Genomic DNA, 21,446 nt, shown 5'->3' with positions numbered 1-21,446 from the left:
TGCTGGCAGCACAGCTATCCCCACAGCCATGACACAAAAGACTGGGATCCATGCAGGCCAGGAGGACCTGGACACCTCAAACAGCAAGAACTGATAGGGCAACACCAGAGGTTGTTTTAAAGAGGGCACCAGGAGGGTTTTCTTCTTTCAATTATTTCATTTATAATCACACGAGTTCTTTATTTAAAATAGATCCATCCTTTGTACCTCAGTAGTCTGGCAAAACGCCTTAATCTTTAATATCCAAGTAGTTACCTGGAGAATAATAGCAATAGTGTGTGAACCTCAGACTATCAGTCTTGAACAACTGGGGCACAGAATAGAGAAGAGGCAGCTCACATCTGTCTGTGAAAAAATAGAAATATCCTTTAGCTGTATGCTGCTATGAATATATGTGAGAGTGTGTATATATATGTATATATATATATATATATAATATTAGAAGCTCCACACCCAGACCTGTTGCTCCACTGCTGAAGGCTCTTGTATGATCAGATTCCCAGCACAAATCCAGCCAGAACAGTCAATGCCCATTGGAAAACTTTTAAGGCTGTTTATTTTTCTCATAGCATGCTCAGGGTGTGAAGGCTGGCACAGCACTTTCCTGAGAGCCTAATGTTCTCAACACTTTATAGAGCAAGACAGGGCCAGGTAGGACTGTGCACTGCAGGATGCCCTGTGAGCTCCTGGGGTTACTGCCTTCCACTCACCCTTGCAAATGCCTGAATTAAGGCTGTGTCCTACAGTGTCCCAGTGGCTTACCGGATTAGTGACCGCTCTTCAGCAGCTCAAATCAAAGTCTGAGCAGCCTGACCTTTCACTTGCAGGGCACCGAAGGTGCTCCCAGTGAAATGAGTTTCGCTCACCCTGCTCCACTGGTCCATATCCCACGAGGAATGGGCATTTCACAGAGCATGGAGCCCATTCAATGGGGCCAAGGACTTAAGAGCATGCATAAGGGGGAAGCCTTCCCACCCTAGACACCCCTTTGAAATGTGAAAGAGAAGCCAGCCAAAACAGCCAGGACCTAGCCACGCTGCATCTGGCACACCAAGATTTAAATTAAAATGAAAAGCCTGGGCTGATGTTTTACATAGACCAAGTTCAGCTCTATATCCTAGCCCTGCTTCTGGTAAGCAAATCCGTGTATGGTTTGCTCCTGTAATCTGCATCTCCAGCCTTAGGTTGTTCCTATAAGCAAACTTTTCCTTAAAGAAAATGCAGCTGAAGAGGTTTTCTCAATCTGAAAGCCTTGGTAAAAGGAAAGACAACTTTCAGACTGATGGGGTGCATGTTCTGTCTTTATCCAGTTTACACACAAAAAGACAACTTCATCCCAAGGTAAGGAACACTTCTGCCACATAGTCTGGACAGACGGAAAGAGGGGATGCTTTTCAGTTACTGCCATTTGACAGAAGAGGCACCTCAAAACAACCCTGAATTGTCCAGAACAGGACTTCAGCCTCAGCTCCACCACATTCAGGCACAGTCTTGCAGAAGAAACATGGTGAAGAACAGTCAGGACTTGGATTCAGCCATCACAGCTTGGACTTCTTGGGAACAGAAGCAACTGCAGCATCCCTTCCAGCACTTGACCACAGGGATTTCTTGTGGCTCCTCACAGAGGGAGAACCCAGCATGCTACAGCCCTTATTCTGATGTGTAACATTGTAAGAGAAAAGAAACCCAAGAAGCAGGCATAATTCAGCAGGCAAAGTTTTAGAGTTTACGAAGTTTTATTCCACTGGAACACCCCTTGGATTTCAATGGGATTTGGGGACTGAATCCTCAGATTGCTCTAAAAGCTCCAGCATGCGCAGAAACAAATCCCAGGGCTTTATCAGCAGAGCAATGAGGCAAACAAAATCCCAGACAATGATGGACATCTCAAGCTAAAGGGCAGACCAGTTCAGTACCCTGCTCTCCTGGGTATCCAGCCCTTCTCCAGTGCGCAGGGACTCTTAGCCAGAGCCTGCCCCAACCCTGTGTCCCCCAAACCGGCCACCCTGCTCCAGTGTCTGGCACACATGGGCTCTCCTTGATCCCATTGCCCAGGAGCACTGCAGCTCCCCTCTGAAAGCATGTGGCAGCTGCTAGAATGCTTCTGAAGGGAGGCAAGAACAAACCAATGTCTGCAGACAGCCCTACACAAAACAGTGGGAAATTCCACTTTTCAGCCTTTGCACTGCATTAAATCCTAAGGCTTGGCTCCTTGGATTTATACTCCTCAATAGTTTCACTTTTCCCTAAAAAAACCCAAAACCCAAACCAAACCAAGAAACACCTCCCCGCCCCCGCCAAAAAAAAAAAAAAAAAAAAAAAAAAAAAAAAAAAAAAAAAAAAGACAAGCTGCTAAGCTTCAGTATTTCCTCAACTTTGAGCTTTTCAGCTCAACAGCTCTTAAACATAAACCTCTTTGACTGAAGTCTCCTGAATTAAACTGTCTCCAGCAAGTCACCATCTCAAACCCTGTCTGTGAGGTGACCGTTCTTTCTGCACACCACCACCCTGGGCTCCTGTCCTCTGCCCCAGCTGCTGGCTCAGGGCAGGACATCACACAACGTGCATGACCACCCAAGTTCCCACAGCTGGCAGTGCCACTGCAGGGCCAATTCAGGGCTGATGCAGGCCCTGACTAGTGACATCACTGACCTTTCAATGCCCTGTGTCACTGTCCTCAGTGATGGCACCAGTGAATGACTGACCCTAAAGGAACTCAGGGTGGGCTGTGATACAGGACAGTTTCTGAAAACATAGCTAGAAAAACTATGTTTCTACTAATCTTGTTGAAGAGGAATTGTAGCCACACTTTGCATCAGAGCAAGAATTCAAAAAATATCATATGGGTGGATTTACACAAAAATATATTGGAAAATGGCATTTTTCTGGAAAATCAATGTCACGGATCAGTAAAGAGACATTTCTGGAAGTCCCATTCTCCTGGGGCATGCACAAGCATCTCCTACAAACAGAGCTCCACCCACTCAGAGATAGAGCAGCAGGACTTTCATCAGCATTTTCCCCCACAGCCTCAATGAGGGCACCAGCCACAGCTGGCCTCTCAGCTCTCAAGCAACCCAGAAAGGGGACAGATTAATGCAAGAGCACCATGTTTGCAGTGCTGCCCAAGCTTTTCCTAGAGAGCAGGGAAAGGCCATGCTGCTCCAACAGCAGTGGCTAGGGAACACTGGAGGAGAAACTGAAAAGGATCAGAAGACTGAAAAGTCTGAAGAACAGTGCAGGACTAAAGCAAGGAGAAGGTTATGGGAAGATGTAGAGTTGGGAAGAACTATTTAGAACCATGAAGCTAGAGGGAACAAGTAGAAGCATCTCTCCTAATTCAAGACCCTAAAACGGAGGTCAAGATCCCCCAGTCTCTCTGTCCTATGCTCTCTGGAGATCACAAGGACTGGCTGGGTTTTGCATTATAGTGGTTCCATGACATGTTATTGCCCTTAACCACAGCCATTTAGTTAAAATCTATTTTCCATGTAGAAAGTTGGAAGGAAAGGCTTGAAAGTATGAGAATATTTAAGGATCAGGGAAGAATGTCCTAAACACCAGAGGTGGCCTTATTCTTAAACTTATTAAGCTTTACTCATTAGCTGTAGCTGTGCACTGTTGTTGGTGTCCTCACGCACATTTACACCACTCACAGCAGTGCCCGAATAACATTCACTGCCTCAAAATAGCACAATAAGGGCTGCTAGGAGCCTTTCATCAAGGACATTCCTTGGAAAATAATGCAATTACAAGTTTTGGGACAAATGTAAGGACCAGTGGGAAAAGTTTCCTGAGTAGGCACAGATAAAGGTGGCTGCAGTGGTGAAATACCAAATACCTAAACAGCTACAATACACCTTCAACTCTCCCTGCAATCATTACTCGTTAAAAAAAAAACAAATCAATGTAAAACCTAAGGCTTAATTTGAAAACAGGCAAGAGAAATTGTTTTCTCTTAAATGCAGTAAGTCAACAGAATTGTATGGGGCTCAGCAGGCCTCAGGCCCCAGCAATTGGTTGAGAAAGACTGCAGGACCCTTCTAACAAAATTGCCTTCAATTAAAACAAAGACTATTTCTAGTACCAGAATAAACAAATCACTTGAGGTGAATCAGGTGCATTAACTCTGGCCTGGTTCTGTTCTCTCTCTTTGTCATTTGCAGTTCAAGTAGGGTGGTGGCCATGCCCTTTTTCTGGACAAGGCTCTGGGCAGCAGCACACAGCACTGGCACAGCCAGCTCAGTGTGGGTGGGCACACCCAGTCAGAGGTGCCCTGCTGAGCATCCCTTTCAGGGCCTTTGCTTTTCCCATTGTCACTTTTGACCCTGGGCCACCTTTCCCCTCCTTATTTTATTCATTGCCATTTCTTGCTTGTTTTCTCCTAGGATCCTTTTCTCATAGAGGCTCTTATAGCTTGGTCGGGGAGAGGTGACAGAAGTGGTGGAAGGAGAGAAAAAAGTTTTTGAAGAAAGGAGAAAAGTCACCTTCATACAACTGGGCACAGGCCATACATGTGGTCCCTACAGCACACATCTTAATGAACATTTGATATATTTGATCGATTGACTAGCTCCCAACTTGGCACTGCTTAAAACGCATTTACATAAGACAATCCAAAGGCCAGCCACTGAAGAGTTGATCCAACACAACAAAGAATTGTTCCTAGAAGTGTCCATGCAAGTAAACCAGCAAGCAGTCAGCAGGGTTTCCCTGTGCTATGTGGAAACAGGAGGGTAAGTCAGGCCCCTTCAGACACACCTGCAAGTCCAGCATCACTTCTGCACCCCATCACACATGCTGCTCAGCTCTCCTTGTTCACATTGAGAACCAGGCTCAGACAAAGCAATCCTTATGTACCAGATCACAAAACCTCCAAACCTCACTCAATACAACCAATTGCACTTGCTGCTGCTTGCCAGAACCTATTGCCCACTAGCCAAGGGCAGAAATAAAGGTGCTGGGCTCCATCCAACACTGAGCTCCAAACCACCCCCCATTCTTTTGCAACTTTTTCTGACATTTCTAAGTAGGATCCATTCTCTAATGCCTTTTTGGGAAAAAAGGAGAATAAGGATCTAGGTGCTGGTTCCACAGAGAGAGAAGGAAAAGTTGACAGAGTCTGGCTCCTAGTCAGTAATGGCACATGAGAAAGAGACAGGACATGGTTTGGGGTATCTGGGTAGGAGCATGAACTTAGCCCCTGAGGGACTGTCTGGGTGGCAAGGAGCCCAGAACCACCACCCATCCTGGCCCTGTTTTCCATTACCTCAGCCCACACACACTCCCACCCTCCTGCCAGCCATGCTCAAGTTGCTTCTCTCCAAAAGCTGCAAAAATTTCTGAGCACAGGCAAAATAAGAGCCTCACCCTCATCACAGCTCCTGGATTCTGAAAAGCCACTCTGGCAGGTTTGCTGGATTACAGGAGCAAACAGAACCCCATGACAGGTGGCCACAAGAACTTCTCTCTTAAACACCCCTAGGAATAAGGCACAGACCAAGAGCTCCTGACAGGATGGCGTCCTGTTATCACCTCTTCTGCAGTGAGATGCCAAGAGACACCAGAGACTTGGAAACAAAGTAGACCCATATGGAGCAGCTCTACCAGCAGCCAACCCTCCATGGTCACACACACCCACTCAGCTGGGTGGTCTTCCCTTTGTCCCACATGGGGAGACACCAGCTATCTGTTCACTCTAAGGAATGAAAGACTCGAAGGAAATGAAACATGAAGAAAGCCAAAACAGACAAGTTCTGCAACAGGAAAGGCAGCAGTAACAGGAAATTCACGTAGAAAGGAAAGGTGAAGGCACTGCTACCTGGAGAGGCTTTTCACCATCCCGTAAAGGAAGTAAAGTTATTTTCCCATCACAGGGTGAGGAAATTCGGCTGTGGAGCTCCACGCCCTCAGATAAGCCATCCCAGAGGACCAGGTTCACACAGAGGCTTAGAACCCTCAACACAGCTATCAAAACACTCCAGATTTGTTGCCATTATTACCACGGCAAGAACGCGTTTCAACTCTGCAGGAAGTCAAGAGCAGTACTTCAACAACCCTCACCTGGTATTAGTCTTTTCAACAGGTATTTTCACATCTGAGCTTTTTTTTAATTCAACCTTTGAGGCTCTGTTCAAAGTGAAAGAACTGGCAGCTGCACATGTATATCCAAGAGGATACAGCTGCATGCAGAGCCATCAGATGGTCAGTCCCAAAAGGAGCTGGGGTTTGGAGACATGACCAGCATAACAGCAGAGTTAGGGATAGGGCCCCAAGGCCAGAAGTGGGGCAGTGACCATCCCTCACTACTCCACTGGCAGAAAACAGTGGAGGACCTAACCAGGGCCAAGGGAAGTTATTTTTATGCCATGAGGCTCAACAGCAGCCTGACATCTTGACCTAGACTACACCTCAGAACCAGCACAGCAATGATTTCCTTCAGAGCTTCCTATACAGGCTTCACCTTCCCCCTGCAATACTTGTGCAGAGCATGGCTGCACCCCAGACCTGCTTTGGTCAGTCATCTACAGACAGACAACACCGTGGCTTTTCTTAAAACTTTAATAATCAGAATATTTTACTGGCTAGGAAGCCTTTCACTGAAATTACTGTACAATTTTCACTTCTTTCAGCCAAAATTGAGGGCAATTTTGCTTAAATAAGCCTGTCTGTGCCATTAGCTCTATTTCACCAGGGAAATCTGCTCTCACTTGTGCATATGACATCATCTATTGACATAACCCCACCAAAACAGGCATTTCAAACCCTTATACCCTGCCATTTCACATGCTGCAATTATACTCAAGCTTAAATCTTTGACACAAGACTTGCACCATTTTGCTTCTCTACCATGCACTTCACTTGGATGTTTTCCCAAAAAGAACTATTTGCTTCTGAAGATTTGCACTGCTTTGCATTGCACCCAGCATCTTAACTATAAGAATGGTTTTATTTTATAATAGCAAACATAAAATTCAGTGGCAATTTTACTAATTAAATTGTAGATACTACCTAAACAACTTGTAAAGAATGCTCAGTATAACAGCCTGTATACCCAACCAGCACAAGTGAGTGTGTTCACATGTCCCGCAAAGTCACCTGCTACAGGACCCAAGTGTCCAAGTCCTTGAAGCGGGGAAAGCCTCAACCTGCTTTACTCGGGGGGTTCCCTGATGTGAGTTTAAAGGCAAAGTTTAACAGTTACTGTACAACTGAATGTTTTCTGAATATTTTTCCAGTCTCTACCCCATTGCTGCAGTTACTGGACACAAGATGGAACAGTCAATCATTGGAAATGACACAGCGTTGAGACAAGAACCTTGAGGAGTCTCATCCTCAAGGCTTGTCATCCATGTTTCCCTTCACCCAAAAGCCCTTACAACCTTTGAGGTTTTCACTTCATGTAACAAGAATGGCCCAAAATTTTAACTCTGGCTCTTAGGCCAGAGGATCTGAGAGGACTTCCGGCTCATCTAAGGTTTTGGATTTGCTGGAGATTAGTCTCACCATTCCCAGGAATTTATCCACAGTGAGCTCTCTAGGCACACCTGAAAGCATTCAAGCTAATTCTTCTCTCCACAAAACCCTCACAGGAGTCATTATCTGAGGCAACCTCAGACTCTGCAGCTCCTCAGAAGAACAGCGCAGCCAGAAATCCCAAATCAAAAGTATTGCATTTTACAAGTGCAGTTCCAGGCCCTCTAAACCCAGTAATTAGAGAAACCCATAAACCAAAGCGCAATGAAGGTCAGAAACTGAGATGCAGGAAGGGCTCTTTTAGGCAATAATATAATTAGTGGTCCCTTTCAGACAATAAAGCCCTGCTTGCCTCTCCAGTCTTCTCACCAATCATCTGTTCAGTAGCTCCAAAGCTCATGGATCTGGAGTTGTTTTTGAAGCTGACAACACACAAGGATAGCTAAAATACTCAAAGGTAATTCCTGAAAGAACTTTTAAGCCCCATTATCTCTGGGTTCAGTATGCAGACTCCCCCCACCCATAAAAAAAGAAACAACAGTACTTTATTAAAATACTAAATTTTATTTTTTTCCACATACATTTAGTCTCCCCACCGTTTCCATTTGTCTGACCACCACCATGCCTTATCAAAACATTCCATACATACTTAAAATGAAGCTGAGGGTGGAGTCCCGTTTTTAAAAACTAAACAGGCATTTTGGACAACACATTCTTGGCAAGGTAATCTGGATGACATTTATCAGACACAGGAGGGAAAGCTCTTTCAGCATTTGTAAAAAGAACAGCCAAATAATGGTTACAGAAATAAGACTGCAGATTTTAATGAACTGTTTAAACTGTTTTCTTTTCTTACAGACTCTGTCTCCACTGCCAGAGAGCTTGAATGACCTGGAAGTGTACACAAAAGGTTAGAAATTGAAATCAATTTTTAAAAATTGTTTTTAGTTTACTATCTCCACTTACTCCTTAAAATACTGACATTAAATTACAGCAAAAGTACATTCCTTTCAGAGAAAATCAAGTTGAAAGCATGACACTGGGTCCTTCTACTAGGAGGCTGTTACTCACACTAGGTCACAATAGTAAGACTTCAGTCAAGGTGAGAGGATGGGTGTGGACCACTGAGACAAATATTGGATGAACTCTGCCTACCCTGGCTAATGCCACAGCAGCTCCAGTAGCTGAGGCTGACTGCTTTTCAACATTCCTTCAGGAACATGTAAATTTGTCCATCAGACAAATTTATTCTGAACTACTAAGGGTTCAGAGAAAGGGAAGCAGAAAAGCATAAGCAATTCTGTCACTGCTAAAAAATTAACTTGAAAGAATTTTGATAGGGAAATGTAAGACATTTCCACCTTAGTCTGTGTTAAGTAGTAACTAAATCAGAAAATTGCTTCCTGATACCAGCTTTTGGTTCGTGCTTTTTAAAGATTCTGGGAGGGAATGTAGTAAGAGTGCCATAATCTCCATCACAAAACAGCTCCCCCTCCCAGACACTCTCCCCAACAAAAGGCTGAACACCAGACTGGCCTAGGTGGCCAAACTGAGCAGCAAGGGAAACCGCAGCTCATTTCCTTAGCTAATATGGTGCCAAAGGGAAAATTCTGTGGGTTTAGTAAGCAAGAGATAATTTACCAACCATATAAAAGCTGGAAAAATGTAATAAAATATTAGCATTCCCATCTTAGCCAACTAATCCTTTAAAACCATTCCCATATATTTAATCTGAAGTATTGTTTGTAGCCCATTGAAACAGTCAAAAGCTTCTAAAGATTAAGAAGAGGGAAAGAATCCCTAAGTCAGCCTATAAAAGTTTTTGGACTTTATCAAGCTTTGATAAATTCAGTTACCTTCTGGTCCTCCGTCCTGAAGCAATTCTTAACATAGTTGACAAATTTGGGCTCCAGCTTAGGAAGGGTAGTACCCTATTTGGAAAAAAAAACAAGCTTTAGGGTCTACAGATCATTTAATGCTTCCAATAAATAACCACTGAAGCTGAAACCCTTTGCAACACACATGGAATTTGAACTCACATTGCAACTTCTCACACTAATCTACTTTAAATCATTTAAGAAATTTTTTCTACCATGGCCAGGTATTTCTCACAGAAGTGGCTACACACTGAATTGCGGTCCAAGACTTATTTGCTGATGCTGAAGAGCACAACAGCATTCACCACTTAAAATTACCTCGTCTACAGTCAACAGCCCCGTGCTACTCAGGTAAGCTAGAACTAATTCCATATTTATGGACTCTTTACTGCAGCACACAACGGGAGAACACCCTTCACAGGTAGGTTTTTTAACTTCAGCTCTCTAAAGCAAAACATGAACTGACCTCTCACCTATCCTTTAAAACTCACTAATACACTACTCATTAATAACTACTATTAATTTAAAGAACAGTTCTAAAAACATTTTCTTGTAATCCCTGAAATTGTGTTTGCACATGCTCAAATGTAAGGCAGATTCAGTTAGTAATTCACAGATATAGGTTTATCAGGTTGTCTTCTAATATCTCCAGGGAAAATAATACAGCATGCTATTTTAGGAGACACCGATTTGCTTTCACATGTCCCAAGAGAACTACTTCCTAATTTCTCAGGTGAATCAGTTGAAATTTCCCACATTAATTAGGACAGCACAATTAGCTGCTATTTAACACATTGCACAAGACAATAAATTTCTGTTCAAAGGAAACAGCAACACATGAAGTATTTTAAACTGCAATATTGCAACCAAAAAGCCTGGATTTGGCCACTGCTTTACTTTATGCTTTTCTCTTAGCTTCCTGACACCTACTTAATACAAGAGTTTTGCCCTGAATCTAGTAAGGAATTCTTTAAAAGCTGTTACTTGCTGGCTGTCAGCTGGAGTCCTGTGTACACAAAATGCAGATACTAAGGGATGCTCCAGCACCATATTGATAAAACATTACATTAAGGTCCCTACTACAGTGCTTAAGACAGCATTTCCCAGTAGAAACACTCTTCAGCACCAGATAATGCATCTTAAACCTCTTTTTAACAGTTATCTGCTCTGCTTGCCTCCCTCTGCAGGTACACATCTACTGTAAGCAGCTCAGCCACTTGTGCCCACACTGCAGAAGCACCACTAATCACGGCTGCTTTGAGTCATTGCAAACACCACAGCAGCATCCAGAGCTTATTGTGACCCACCAGGATGGGCCCATCCATCATGTCAGGCTCACAGTCCGGGGCTGTGCATTTCCATCCTCATCACAGCCTGTCATTGCTCACTCTGCATCCATCCACCCTGTATTTAAACAGTTCTGATCTCATGTTGCATTCCTGGAACAAAGTAGCCTCAAAACACTAATGATCTAAGCAGAAGATTATTCTTATTCTTTAGGCTACCTCTGTTTGCCATTGTATGGGGTTAAAAAGTGTATTATCTTGAACTAAAAAGAACCCCACCAAACCAACAATGCTTCCTAGCACCTATATCGGCACTTCTGAGGCAGCAAAGTACAGCCACAGCGAGGCCCTCATTCCCATTTGCTCTGAGCACAGCCCATGCACTGTGCACTTCAACCCTGCTACACCCAACCAGCCTACAACTGTTTTTTTTATTTTACACTTATATAGCAGTTAAGAATATTTCTGACATGTGTGACTACCAAGTACTGGTCAAAACTGAACAACCAGAACAAGTGACTGCCCTGACACCTTCAAAGGATAAAGCATTCACTGAAACGAGACTGAACCCCAGATCTGTCCAGAAAGCAAATGCTTTCAGGTCAGTAGCAGTGCATCAACTCATCTCACAAGCACCTATCTCCCTCTCCTGGAAGCTACTGAGCCATACAGGCATCGGGATACTGCTTCAAGACCAAGGCATTCCAAGCATGTGTGGAACTTACTCCACTTTGCTTTAGTAACCTAAAGTGTATGTGCACTATTTAAGTCATCTTTACAATAAATATCACCTAAGGGGTTTTGTGTTTTTTTTTTTTTTTTAACCTTAACAGAGACAGTTCACCAAGAAATACCAAATTGCTAATCAGCACTACTAGAGAAACACACAAAGTGGTTTTGTTTCTCACAAGCACAGAGATTTATTTTCCACAATGTGTTTTCATTTCTCTGAGCTTCAACATCAACAGACACTGATAATAACAGCACAGTAATCAACAACATCATAAGCATTTCTTAAAACATCCAATTCTTCTCATCTGCAGAAGTGTAAAAGTAACGCTGAGAAACCTCATTCCCAACTTACCTTATCTACAGATGCTTGCATTTTTGCTTTTATCTCCTCTAATGACAGAGGGACTTTTGGTGTTTTTGGAGTTAGAGTTTTATCCTTCTTGGAATCTGGAGTCTGAAAATTATTCATTTCATTAGTAACTTGAACATAAAGCAACAGAGAAGATAAATTTTATAAAACTAGCTATCATACTGATAGTCCATATAGTTTTCAGAAAGTCACAAAACCTAAATTCACGCTTCCCACACAGTCCATGAACGAAAAAGAACTATTTTCAAGTCTGGACTTATTATAATTATAGTTAGCATAGCTGGTATCTTATGCTTCTGGGCAAGTGCCTCCGCAGCTCTTTTAAAAGAAATTAAATCAAAATCAGACAAAATATTTAGTGATTCAGAATTTACTCCACACCTGCAGCCAGATTAGGTCATGCTTTAAAAGGCACACCTGCAGTGCTTTTCAGATGCTGTCCTGCCATGCATGCCATGCTCATTTCTGTATGAACCTTCCTGGCATGATGTCTGAGAACATGCAGCAAGGAAGCAGGGCACAATTAGACAGCATTAACAATGAAACCGCCAGTCCTGCAGTGGGTCATGGTCACCAGAGATCCTTGGCAGCAGCAGCCTCCAGTGGAAACACACTTGGCAGTCACCCTCCTATACAAGGTGCTGCTCAAAAACAATAGATTTAGTCCTTCAAACCCAAGAACTACCAATATTCTCAAGGAATAGGATGTCTGATCTTGACCACTGTAGCTACATATTTATCACAGAAGAGTTTCACAGAGAACATGAAGCAGTGAACACTATCATCAACATGCTTCATATGAAGATTTAAAAACCTACCTTGAAAATTACTATGCTATTTGAAGTTACCATTAGGCAAGAAAACTAGCTTCCCCACTAGAATAAGCCTTTGTTTTACTCAGCTGTTTTCACTCACTTTTGATTTAGATGCTGGCGTGGACAGCTTAGAGTCTTTTCCATTTTGCTTTGCCTTCTGCATATTTTTTCCTGCAACCTCACGAACAGGCTGAAAAGCAAGCATACAAGTTCATTTGAACTGCAAGTAAACTCAAGATAGCATGTTACAGGAACCCGAAGGAAAACCTCTTGGTGCAGCACAATCACACACCAAAGAACAAGTTCTGTTATGATACCATACAACTGTGTGGAGCTCCCACCATATTCTCCTTAAATAGATCACTGTTCCTTATATATCAACGTGCAGTCTTTGGAGGCAGATACTGCTTGAAGATTAATTTTTGGTGGCACTGCAGTTACCTGACCTCATTCAGTGCTATGTTTTTATTGTAATACAAACATTACCTCATTTGGCATTTTATTCAAAAATATTGTCTGGGATGTGCATGAGGCATATTACCACACACATATCCTAAGACATGGAGTCTAAAATGCCTATATAAATCAAAGGACCATTTTGTTCAGTCACCCTAGATCACACCAGATGGCAGGAATCTGCAGTTCAGTTCAGATTGTCTTTACCAGGCCATTGTGCATTATCATCTATGGAAATTCAGTAGGGACAGAGCAGCACACAGTGAAGTAAAACATTAAACATCTGTTTCTAAACAGTAGGTGTGAATATAAAAATTCAAGCCGAAAGTACTCAAGCATGAGAACACGGAAATGCCTCCCTGCTCTGCTGTGCGTTCACCGCACCACCAGATGGCCCTCGAGGGCCGATGAACCGGCACCTCCGGGCACCTCCCTGTCACACCGCATCCACTCTGTATTGAACTGCAGTGAATCCTTCCAGAGGCTCACCCATTTACAGCCTTCTGTAGCTGAAATCGCTGAAGGTCCTTTCCATGGCATGCATGACTGGAACTGCTAAGCACAACCCCCTTTGAGCAAGATTTCATTTGCCATATATATATATAGGTCCACACCAGTCTGACAGCTGCAACCCTGTGCTGCTATGACCCAGTCACCCCTTTGCAGCCAAGGAAATAAAACGTGGACTGGATGGATGCACATTCACTCTGAAGTGTTCTCACACCCTATTACAATTTCTTTACACAGACTGAGCTAAACCTAATCCAACCCTCATTCACCCATTCCAGAGAGCTGTGCTAATTCATTAATTTAAGGGACTACCTGCTCGATTACTGTCATATCACAGTATTAGCCACTTACTTTCTTTATTGGTGCTTTAATTTCTTCCTCATCATCCTCTAAGTCATCCTCATCACTACAATTAGAAAGGAAGTCACTCACCATAACTCAAGATTCATGTTAGGAATTATCTTCCCCCTCCCTCCCAGTAAAATGTTTTATTCATGAAGGAAGCAAGCAATCTTTCCAAGTTTACTTTATAACTTAACACATGGCTAAGTGCTAGGGCAAATACTACCTTTAAAACAGTTAAATGCATTCCCTCCTCTTTAATACTAAGGGGATATATCCTAGGGACTTCCACTACTACTATTAAAAGTTAATGTGTAGCGGGAAGCCCAGTACGACATATCTGAAGAATGTTAATTTAGACAGCATTGCAGAGATAAATAAGGCAAGGATGCTTCTTCCCTAGCCAAGATACAGAAGCTTTTTCACTTAGCATCCAGTTATGTCACACAATTCATGTTCTGAAAGTCAGCCCTGTATTTTAAAATACATTGTCAAAACAAGAATACATACTCATCATCATCATCCTCATCTTCATCATCGTCCTCATCATCTTCCGCTAATTTTGGTTTTTTCTTTAAAAAATAAAGTCTGTTAAGTGTTGGTACCATTTTTGTGGTAATAAAGTGCAACTGCCATCCACAACAACTCTGGAGTAAGTACAATTTCCATCAATCTAGCTAAATCCAGGAACTTACAGCTACTAAGTCCAAACTGACAAGGTCACTGCGTATGTTCTGACCATAGAAACCTTTTCTCTGTAGTACGAGCATTTCAACTCTTGCAGTACAGATATTTATACTACAATCTGCAGTTACTGCAGAGGACAGAAGTTCTACAAAAGTAGCCATTATATTTAATCCTTCAGCAAAACTTTGGGGACCTTCTGTACTTTAATACACTTCTGTTATTAGTACAAAATAATACCTTCCCACTTATAATAGCAAGGCATCTAACTGCTTCCACCTTGAGGCAGCACTAATACCAGACTAAAAGGAAATGTTGTAAACAAAGTGACTCCAAGTCCATATACCTGTGGTGTTTTAGCTCCTCCTCCACTTGCTGGTCTCTTTGTTGAAGCATTAACAATTTTTGTATCATCTTCCTCCTCATCTGATTCTGGTTCTTCTTCTAATGCTGATAAAGCAAAGGCAAAGTGTAAAAACCTTACCTAATTTAACAATATAAAGCAAGACTGCTAGTAAGAAACAAAGAGCATCACCGACAACTGAGTAGGTTTGGTCTGGCTGAGGTGCTGAATTGATAGCAGGAAGCTTCCCACTAATGATCTGGAGGTCACTGACTAGGACGTTTTCCAGCTGACTGAAGCAGATACTACTACAGGGACATCCCAACCAAGTGAACAACCACTCCACACACTGCTCGGAACACTCCACAAACCATAGAAAGTCAAAAATAACGTCTTCTCCATTGCTAAGGAGATACATTTCAGAACGAGTAGAGAAAAAGAGCAAAGACAATTCTCCAAAGGAGAAGGCTACTCCTAGGTTAGTTTAGTTAAAAACCAGAACTATCTCATGGGCAGTCTGCCCACACTCAATTGTTAAGCAGAAAGCCTACAGTGGGACACTAACACCCACTTCTACATGGAGAAATTAGAACTGAAATTGCAAGGCTGATAAATGCCCCTTATCCATACAAACCAAGCACCAAGCAAATGCATGCAAGCATTCTGAACTTCTGCCCTACAGCCACTCAATGCCTTTAAGATTCAGGCCCAGTACCAGCAAAAGCACTGCCTGAGGCAACAGCTCTATGTCCCTTAACTTCTGCTGGTGCAGCCAGGTGCCAGGACACAGCAGTGAGCAGACATACATACCTACGAGGTGTTGACCGCTGATGTAAACAGGCCCTGAACCACATTTCAACCTCAAGACCACTGGTGGTGTGATCTCAAAGCCACCCAGTGAAACCTGTTGGACAAAGCATTGGTATTCAGTTGAATACTGCAGGCAAAGTCTACTCAACAGGCACTTCCACCTAAGCGGAAACAACATTAACAGCTAGAGACTCCTTGGCTAACAGCTGCCCTCAAGTTACCATTTGACAGAGCATTCCGCAAGTGTCAAAGAGTCAACTCAGGGTCAATATGCCACCAACAGGGGTTTAGTACACTTGTTGCTTATCCCAGTTTAAGCACATGAAAGCCAGACCAATACACCTGACAATGTCAATTTGAGTATTATCCATCCCAACTTGCCCCAGCATGGTATAGTTCACTATCAGCAACTGAGTCAAATTACATTCCAGACAGCAGAAATGACAACAGGCTGCCCTTAAATCAACAGAGTAGCAATTATCTTCAGAGTTGCCAAAGATAATAATAGTTGCAGAAAAAAATCAGCTGTTCTCATCCCAGGTTTAAAGAAAGCATCACAACCTAAAGATGCATCTGCTTGCATATGCCTAGACGTGTTATATATAGCTGCCATGCACAATTACTGTAACTTCAAAAATGTGTAATTTGAACAAGTCAATTATCTCCAGATGACTCAAGTCACTCTACTAGGCACAAAAAAGATGCTTGTATTTACTATCAGTGAAATAGACACTTTTCTAAACACACTGGTTAGTTTCACTAAAATTCAGCTGACCCAAGCCATTTCTAAATTCATTCTCAGTAGAGACCAAATTTACAGTAGATGTTCTGATGTTTCTGCACTTACTGTAGGCTGCACTGACATTTTCAGAGATGCCAGTACCACTTTAGTAGGGTTGCCCTCATAGTCCAGTGCTTCTGCTTCTACAATGTGTAATTCATCTTTGGCTCCAGCTCCTAAAGTAACCTGTGAAGTCAAGAACAGGGCACAGTCTGAGCATCGTCCCAAACATTTTAAAACCTTCCAAACTCCATTCACTGTTCTGCATCGATCAATACTGAAATCTGCATTTCTGACTATGAATGACTCCATCAGACTCCATTCCAAGCTGATACCCTTTCTCCACAACACTGAAACTTCCAAGGTGCACCTCCGGGCAAGTTGTGATGACAGTTTAATCAGGTCACTTGCTGCTGGATCACTGCACTATAAAGAGGCAGTGGGAAGTTCAGTCAGCTCTACGGATGATTCAAGGAAAGAAGTACAACCACATCACCTCTACAGAATCACAGCCTATAGCCTTCCCATCCTGCCACATTTTATCTGCAAATTGCTTCCCTTTACCACAGTGTGCACCTTTTGCGTATTTGACATTCACTGAGGACTCAAGTCTAACAGCAACTTAGTTGAATACCTGAATTTATGCACATTAGTTTACCATGGACCAAGAACTGCTGTCCCAAAGCATTTCTAAACCCAAGTGCCTGGATCCTTACTCTGAATTGAGTAAGAGTCTGGCACTTTCTGAAAAGTCAAAACTCATAGCTGCAAGGATACAAGTGAGTGAGTGACAGCAGTCAGGCCTGAAATTCCAGTTCACTGAACCTCTTAGACAGGACTACATGCAGAAGATGTGAAAACCAAAAATCTCTTGTACTATAACTATTCCCAGCAGCAGTGTGTAAGGCTGTGTTTCCTTTCCCAAAGTTTAAACAAAGAAAGCTTTCCAACCCCCACAGGAGATGTGGGTGTGAACACTTCATGTAGAGGCACACAAGTTTCTGTTCTCCAGGAGCTGAGCTTTAAGGAGGCTGCAATGGTCCAGACTTAGACTGAAGGCTGGGAAATGGAATATTGGATTCACAACTTCTCACAAATTTTGTTATTAGCAATTTTAAGAGGTGAAACTGCATCTCTGATCTTAAGTGTTTTGTCAACAACACTCAATTGTTCACCTAGTGGGACAAAAATTTTAGTGCAGGCTGTCATTTGCCCCAGTTCAATACTATACCACTTACTTTTTATTAATTTGCCACATTTGGCAAGCATCCATGCACTTGTTTTAATTTCTACACAGAAGGAATGCTTGCTGAATAGGTGGTGAAGCAGTTACCATCCCTGTTCTTGACTGTCATTGGTAGAGAAACCCATAGCACTTTTACTGCTTGCATCCATCCTCCTCTTTTCCCTTTAGCCCTCTTTTCTCCCCATCTGGTTTTACCTCATGCCCAAGTCTACCACCACACTTTGTATTTTAACAGGCACTCTCTTTACTTAGCTGAGCTTTTATCAGGAGCACAGATCAGCCCCCAAATATTTGCTGCCTTTGCACCTTCCTTACTTAAAGTTTTTCTTCTACTGAATGTCTTTTTTGTTTGCAACCATGTCCCAGACTTTCCAAGTCTTCAGATCTGTTAAATATTTTCTAGTTTGTCCTTTGGTATCTTAATCCCATTCCCCCATCATTCTTTTATATTCTATGAGAAGAGGGTAATGACATAAGACTTTATTCCCCCACAAGCCTAACAACAAAGTAGTGGTGTGGATTGATTTGCTTTATCCCCCACAGTGTACAACATCAGAAGAAATACTACAGGTAATTTTGAAAACATAAATAAATAGAAAAGGAATCTTTGAGTAAAACAGTACAATTTAAGTATCACTAATTCTATCTGCATAACAAACATTTAGATAGAAGAATCCTGCACGTGGACTTGAACTATACATTACTGTTATATTCTTCCATCAAAAGGAATTGTAATTGTCAAGTCCAGGCTGTACTTTTCATAATATTCAAGGATGAAAAACATATGACTCGCATAACAAACACAGAAGTGTTTTAACTAAATCCATTAAGTGTTTGGAAATCATTATTATGCAAGTGACCTCCAGGAAGCAATTCTGCTGTAGGAATTACTCCACAATTTTAAGACTCTCTTGCTTCCAGGTTTGAAGCATTTCCTTGCATTTAAATTAACACAGCAATAAGCAACAGAAATGCTACAACTCTTTAATTTCCTGTGTGTTAAGATAGGGTATATTATTGCTCTGCAACCCAAAAAAACTACGGTTAGTCCAGAATAAAAACATTGAAATATTGTGTCTGGTTTGTGTGGGACCAGAAAGCTCCAAGGATATAGCCAAGAACTCTCCAGGAGTCTGTTAGATTAATTATCTGAATGAAAAATGGGGTTTCCCAGTTACATCCTTGGAGAGAGCAAACCAAGGACAATAAATCAAAACAAAAACTTTTTGATTTACTTATTATCTGCTTCTGGGAAAGAAAGAGGGAGTTACGTTTGCAAAGAAACTGAAATGGTTTTCAAAATTAAGTTTCTAGTACTCTACAAGAATGTGCCTATGTATGACTCTTAAAAATCTATCCTTCCCCCTGTGCTCCTGTAGCATCTGCACTATTTGCATTAGTGATGCCTGAGGGTATACCCTGCCATTTAATTCTATTAAGCATATATTTATCAACCCACTTTAAGTTGATTTATATTTTTTTCCAGCTTTGCATTTGCTTGCTGTCAACAATGAAACATCAGTGCGGAAACTAGTTCAATACAGAAAATATGTGAAATTACAGAATATGTTTTATTGTCAGTAAGAGACGTTTATTTTTAACAAATTTACATAACAATTATCATTAGAATTACGACTGGAGAAATAAGTTACGCGTTAAAAATTCACATCTCACAGCACACCATATTTAAAATGGAGACTGTAAAAACCAAACACTACTTGCCGTTCTCAGAGACAACTGATGTTCATTTTCTTCATCATCTACTTTAAACTGGAACTCCTTATCCGCTTTAAGCTCGCAGCCTGTAAGACAATTTAATTATAAGCCCACTGTTACATTGAAGACGCAAGTATTTGCTAATGAGTTATTTCGCAGTTTGCTGCTCCAAGGCCTCGGACTTACAGAGAACTAGCGGCACTCCAGGAACGCACGGAGCGGACCACGTGGGGTGAGGAAACCCTCAGGCGAGCGCGCGGCCTGCTGCCGACCACGCAGCTCCCCGCACGGCCCTTTCAAGCCCAGCAGCTTTAAGACCATCCCCGCCGAGCGTCCCCCGCGGTAACCGGGGCGATGGCACCTCGGTAATCGCCCGCCGCGGGCGGCCAGGCCTGCCCGGGGCGATGGACAGCACGGCGCGCACGGCCGCGCGGCGCTCCACGTGCTCCGCCTCCGGCCGCGCTGCCACGTGCTCCGCGGGCGCTCCCGGCGCGCCGCGTCCTTAGGAACAGCCGGAGACACCGGGAACAAAGCGCGGAACAGGCCCCGCCACGTGCGGGCCGCGCGCCGCATATGGAGCGCGCGGGAACGGCCGCTGCGCGCCCCCGGCCCCGACCGAGCCCCCTGCCCTTGCCCCGCACGCGGGGGGCGGCGCGACGCTGGCACAGGCCGCGGCCCCGCAAGGCGCCCGCACGGCGCTTGGCCCCGGGGCCTGCAGGGGCGACGGGGCCAGCGGCGGCGACGGGGCCAGCGGCCCCTAGGGAGAGCGCAGCCGCGATGAACGTTACCGAAGAGGAAAGTCTGCGGGCGAAGGGGGCCCATGCTCTCTATGTCCATGCTGCTGTCCTCCATCGCGGGGCTGGGTCACCACTGACTGAAGCTGCTGCGCTGCGAGCGGACGCGCACTAGAGGAAGCCCCGTGCCCGCCCACCCGCTGATATAGCCTCAAGTTCTCGCGAGAGCAGCGCTCCGGGCCCGCCCCTCGGCCCCGCGCGTTGCCCTGCGCACGCGCGCATGCGGACGGTAGTCGCACGCGGGGCAGGATGGGCCGCCAGGGGGCGTCGCGGGGCTGGGGCCGTGTGAAGGATCCGGGTCCCTGCCCCGCACGGGCCCGAGACCGCCGGCGTGGAGCCGGGGCTGCTCTGGTGCCGCGTGGATCGCACCGTTCCGCCCCAGGGCCGCACCACACCTGGGGCAGAGCTGTGGCTGGGAACCGCAGCCTTCCTCTGCACGGCCGCGCCACACGTGGGGCGCTGAGGGGCGCCGCCACAGCCCTGGGCGTGGCACAGGGCCTGCAGCCGCACCAGTCCTAGCGGTTCCGCTGGCCGGAGAGCCTGGCTGCAGTGGAACGTGCTCTCCTCACTCTGTGCCGGCAGCTGGTTGCTGTTGTCATCTTTGACTAAGACAATAAATTAACGAAAGTAGCTTATTTCCTGTGCAATACCTGTTAGGATGAGCTCCCATCTCGAGCTACTGCTCCCTATGCTACTGGCTCTGGAGGCCAGGGAAAACAACACTGTGGCAACCTCCTTTTCAGCTGGTGTGTGATGGGAACATACCACTTCTTAATGTGAATTAACGCACGGGGAAATCTGTCACAGCACAATTATAAGTCACAGGGTTATTTTATACTTACAGCCACCAGCCCTGGAAAGACTTGTTTGCCGCAGCAATTGGAGGCCACCACTGGCCCTGGGCTGGGCTCACCATCTCCACATTCCTAGCTATCGTGTCTGAGGGCTGGTCTGCACAGAAGGTCCCTTGCATACTAATCTCACACTTACCTGAACACTTACTCTGAAAAAAAAAAAAAAAAAAAAAAAAAAAAAAAAAAAAAAAAAAAAAAGTATAAAAGCTCTTGGTGCTCTTATCTTTCCACTGATTTGAAATGTATTCGTGTTTCCTTCATTTGCATTCATAAAGGAACAACATTAAATGATGCTGCTGAAAATGACACAAACGGAAGGGAAAAATAACTGACACAGTGGGAAAATGAAACTTA

At 43.9% G+C, this 21,446-nt stretch overlaps 1 protein-coding gene across 2 annotated transcripts; it reads right to left on the bottom strand.

Moving 5' to 3' along the window:
* Positions 1 to 8,020: 8,020 nt before the first annotated feature.
* On the bottom strand, positions 8,021 to 20,373 carry NPM1 (nucleophosmin 1). Of its 2 annotated transcripts, XM_083871687.1 has the most exons (11): positions 20,233 to 20,367; positions 19,451 to 19,530; positions 16,549 to 16,668; positions 15,702 to 15,795; positions 14,895 to 14,998; positions 14,375 to 14,436; positions 13,874 to 13,928; positions 12,657 to 12,746; positions 11,724 to 11,825; positions 9,333 to 9,407; positions 8,021 to 8,367 (listed from the first exon to the last, which is right to left on the bottom strand). In XM_083871687.1, the coding sequence occupies exons 1-11, from the start codon at positions 20,294 to 20,296 to the stop codon at positions 8,329 to 8,331; spliced, it is 885 nt and encodes a 294-aa protein (XP_083727813.1). In that variant the 5' UTR covers positions 20,297 to 20,367; the 3' UTR covers positions 8,021 to 8,328. The 2 variants fall into 2 exon arrangements, with proteins under 2 accessions (XP_083727813.1, XP_083727814.1); XM_083871688.1 differs by lacking the exons at positions 13,874 to 13,928; positions 14,375 to 14,436 and having other exon boundaries at positions 20,233 to 20,373.
* Between the last annotated feature and the right edge of the window lie 1,073 nt (positions 20,374 to 21,446).

Source organism: Zosterops lateralis (genome assembly GCF_965231275.1).
Source record: "Zosterops lateralis genome assembly, chromosome: 14".
NCBI classification, from domain to species: Eukaryota; Metazoa; Chordata; class Aves; order Passeriformes; family Zosteropidae; genus Zosterops; species Zosterops lateralis.
The sequence above is the reverse complement of the archived record's forward strand: the minus strand, read 5'-3'. Positions and strand labels throughout refer to the sequence as shown.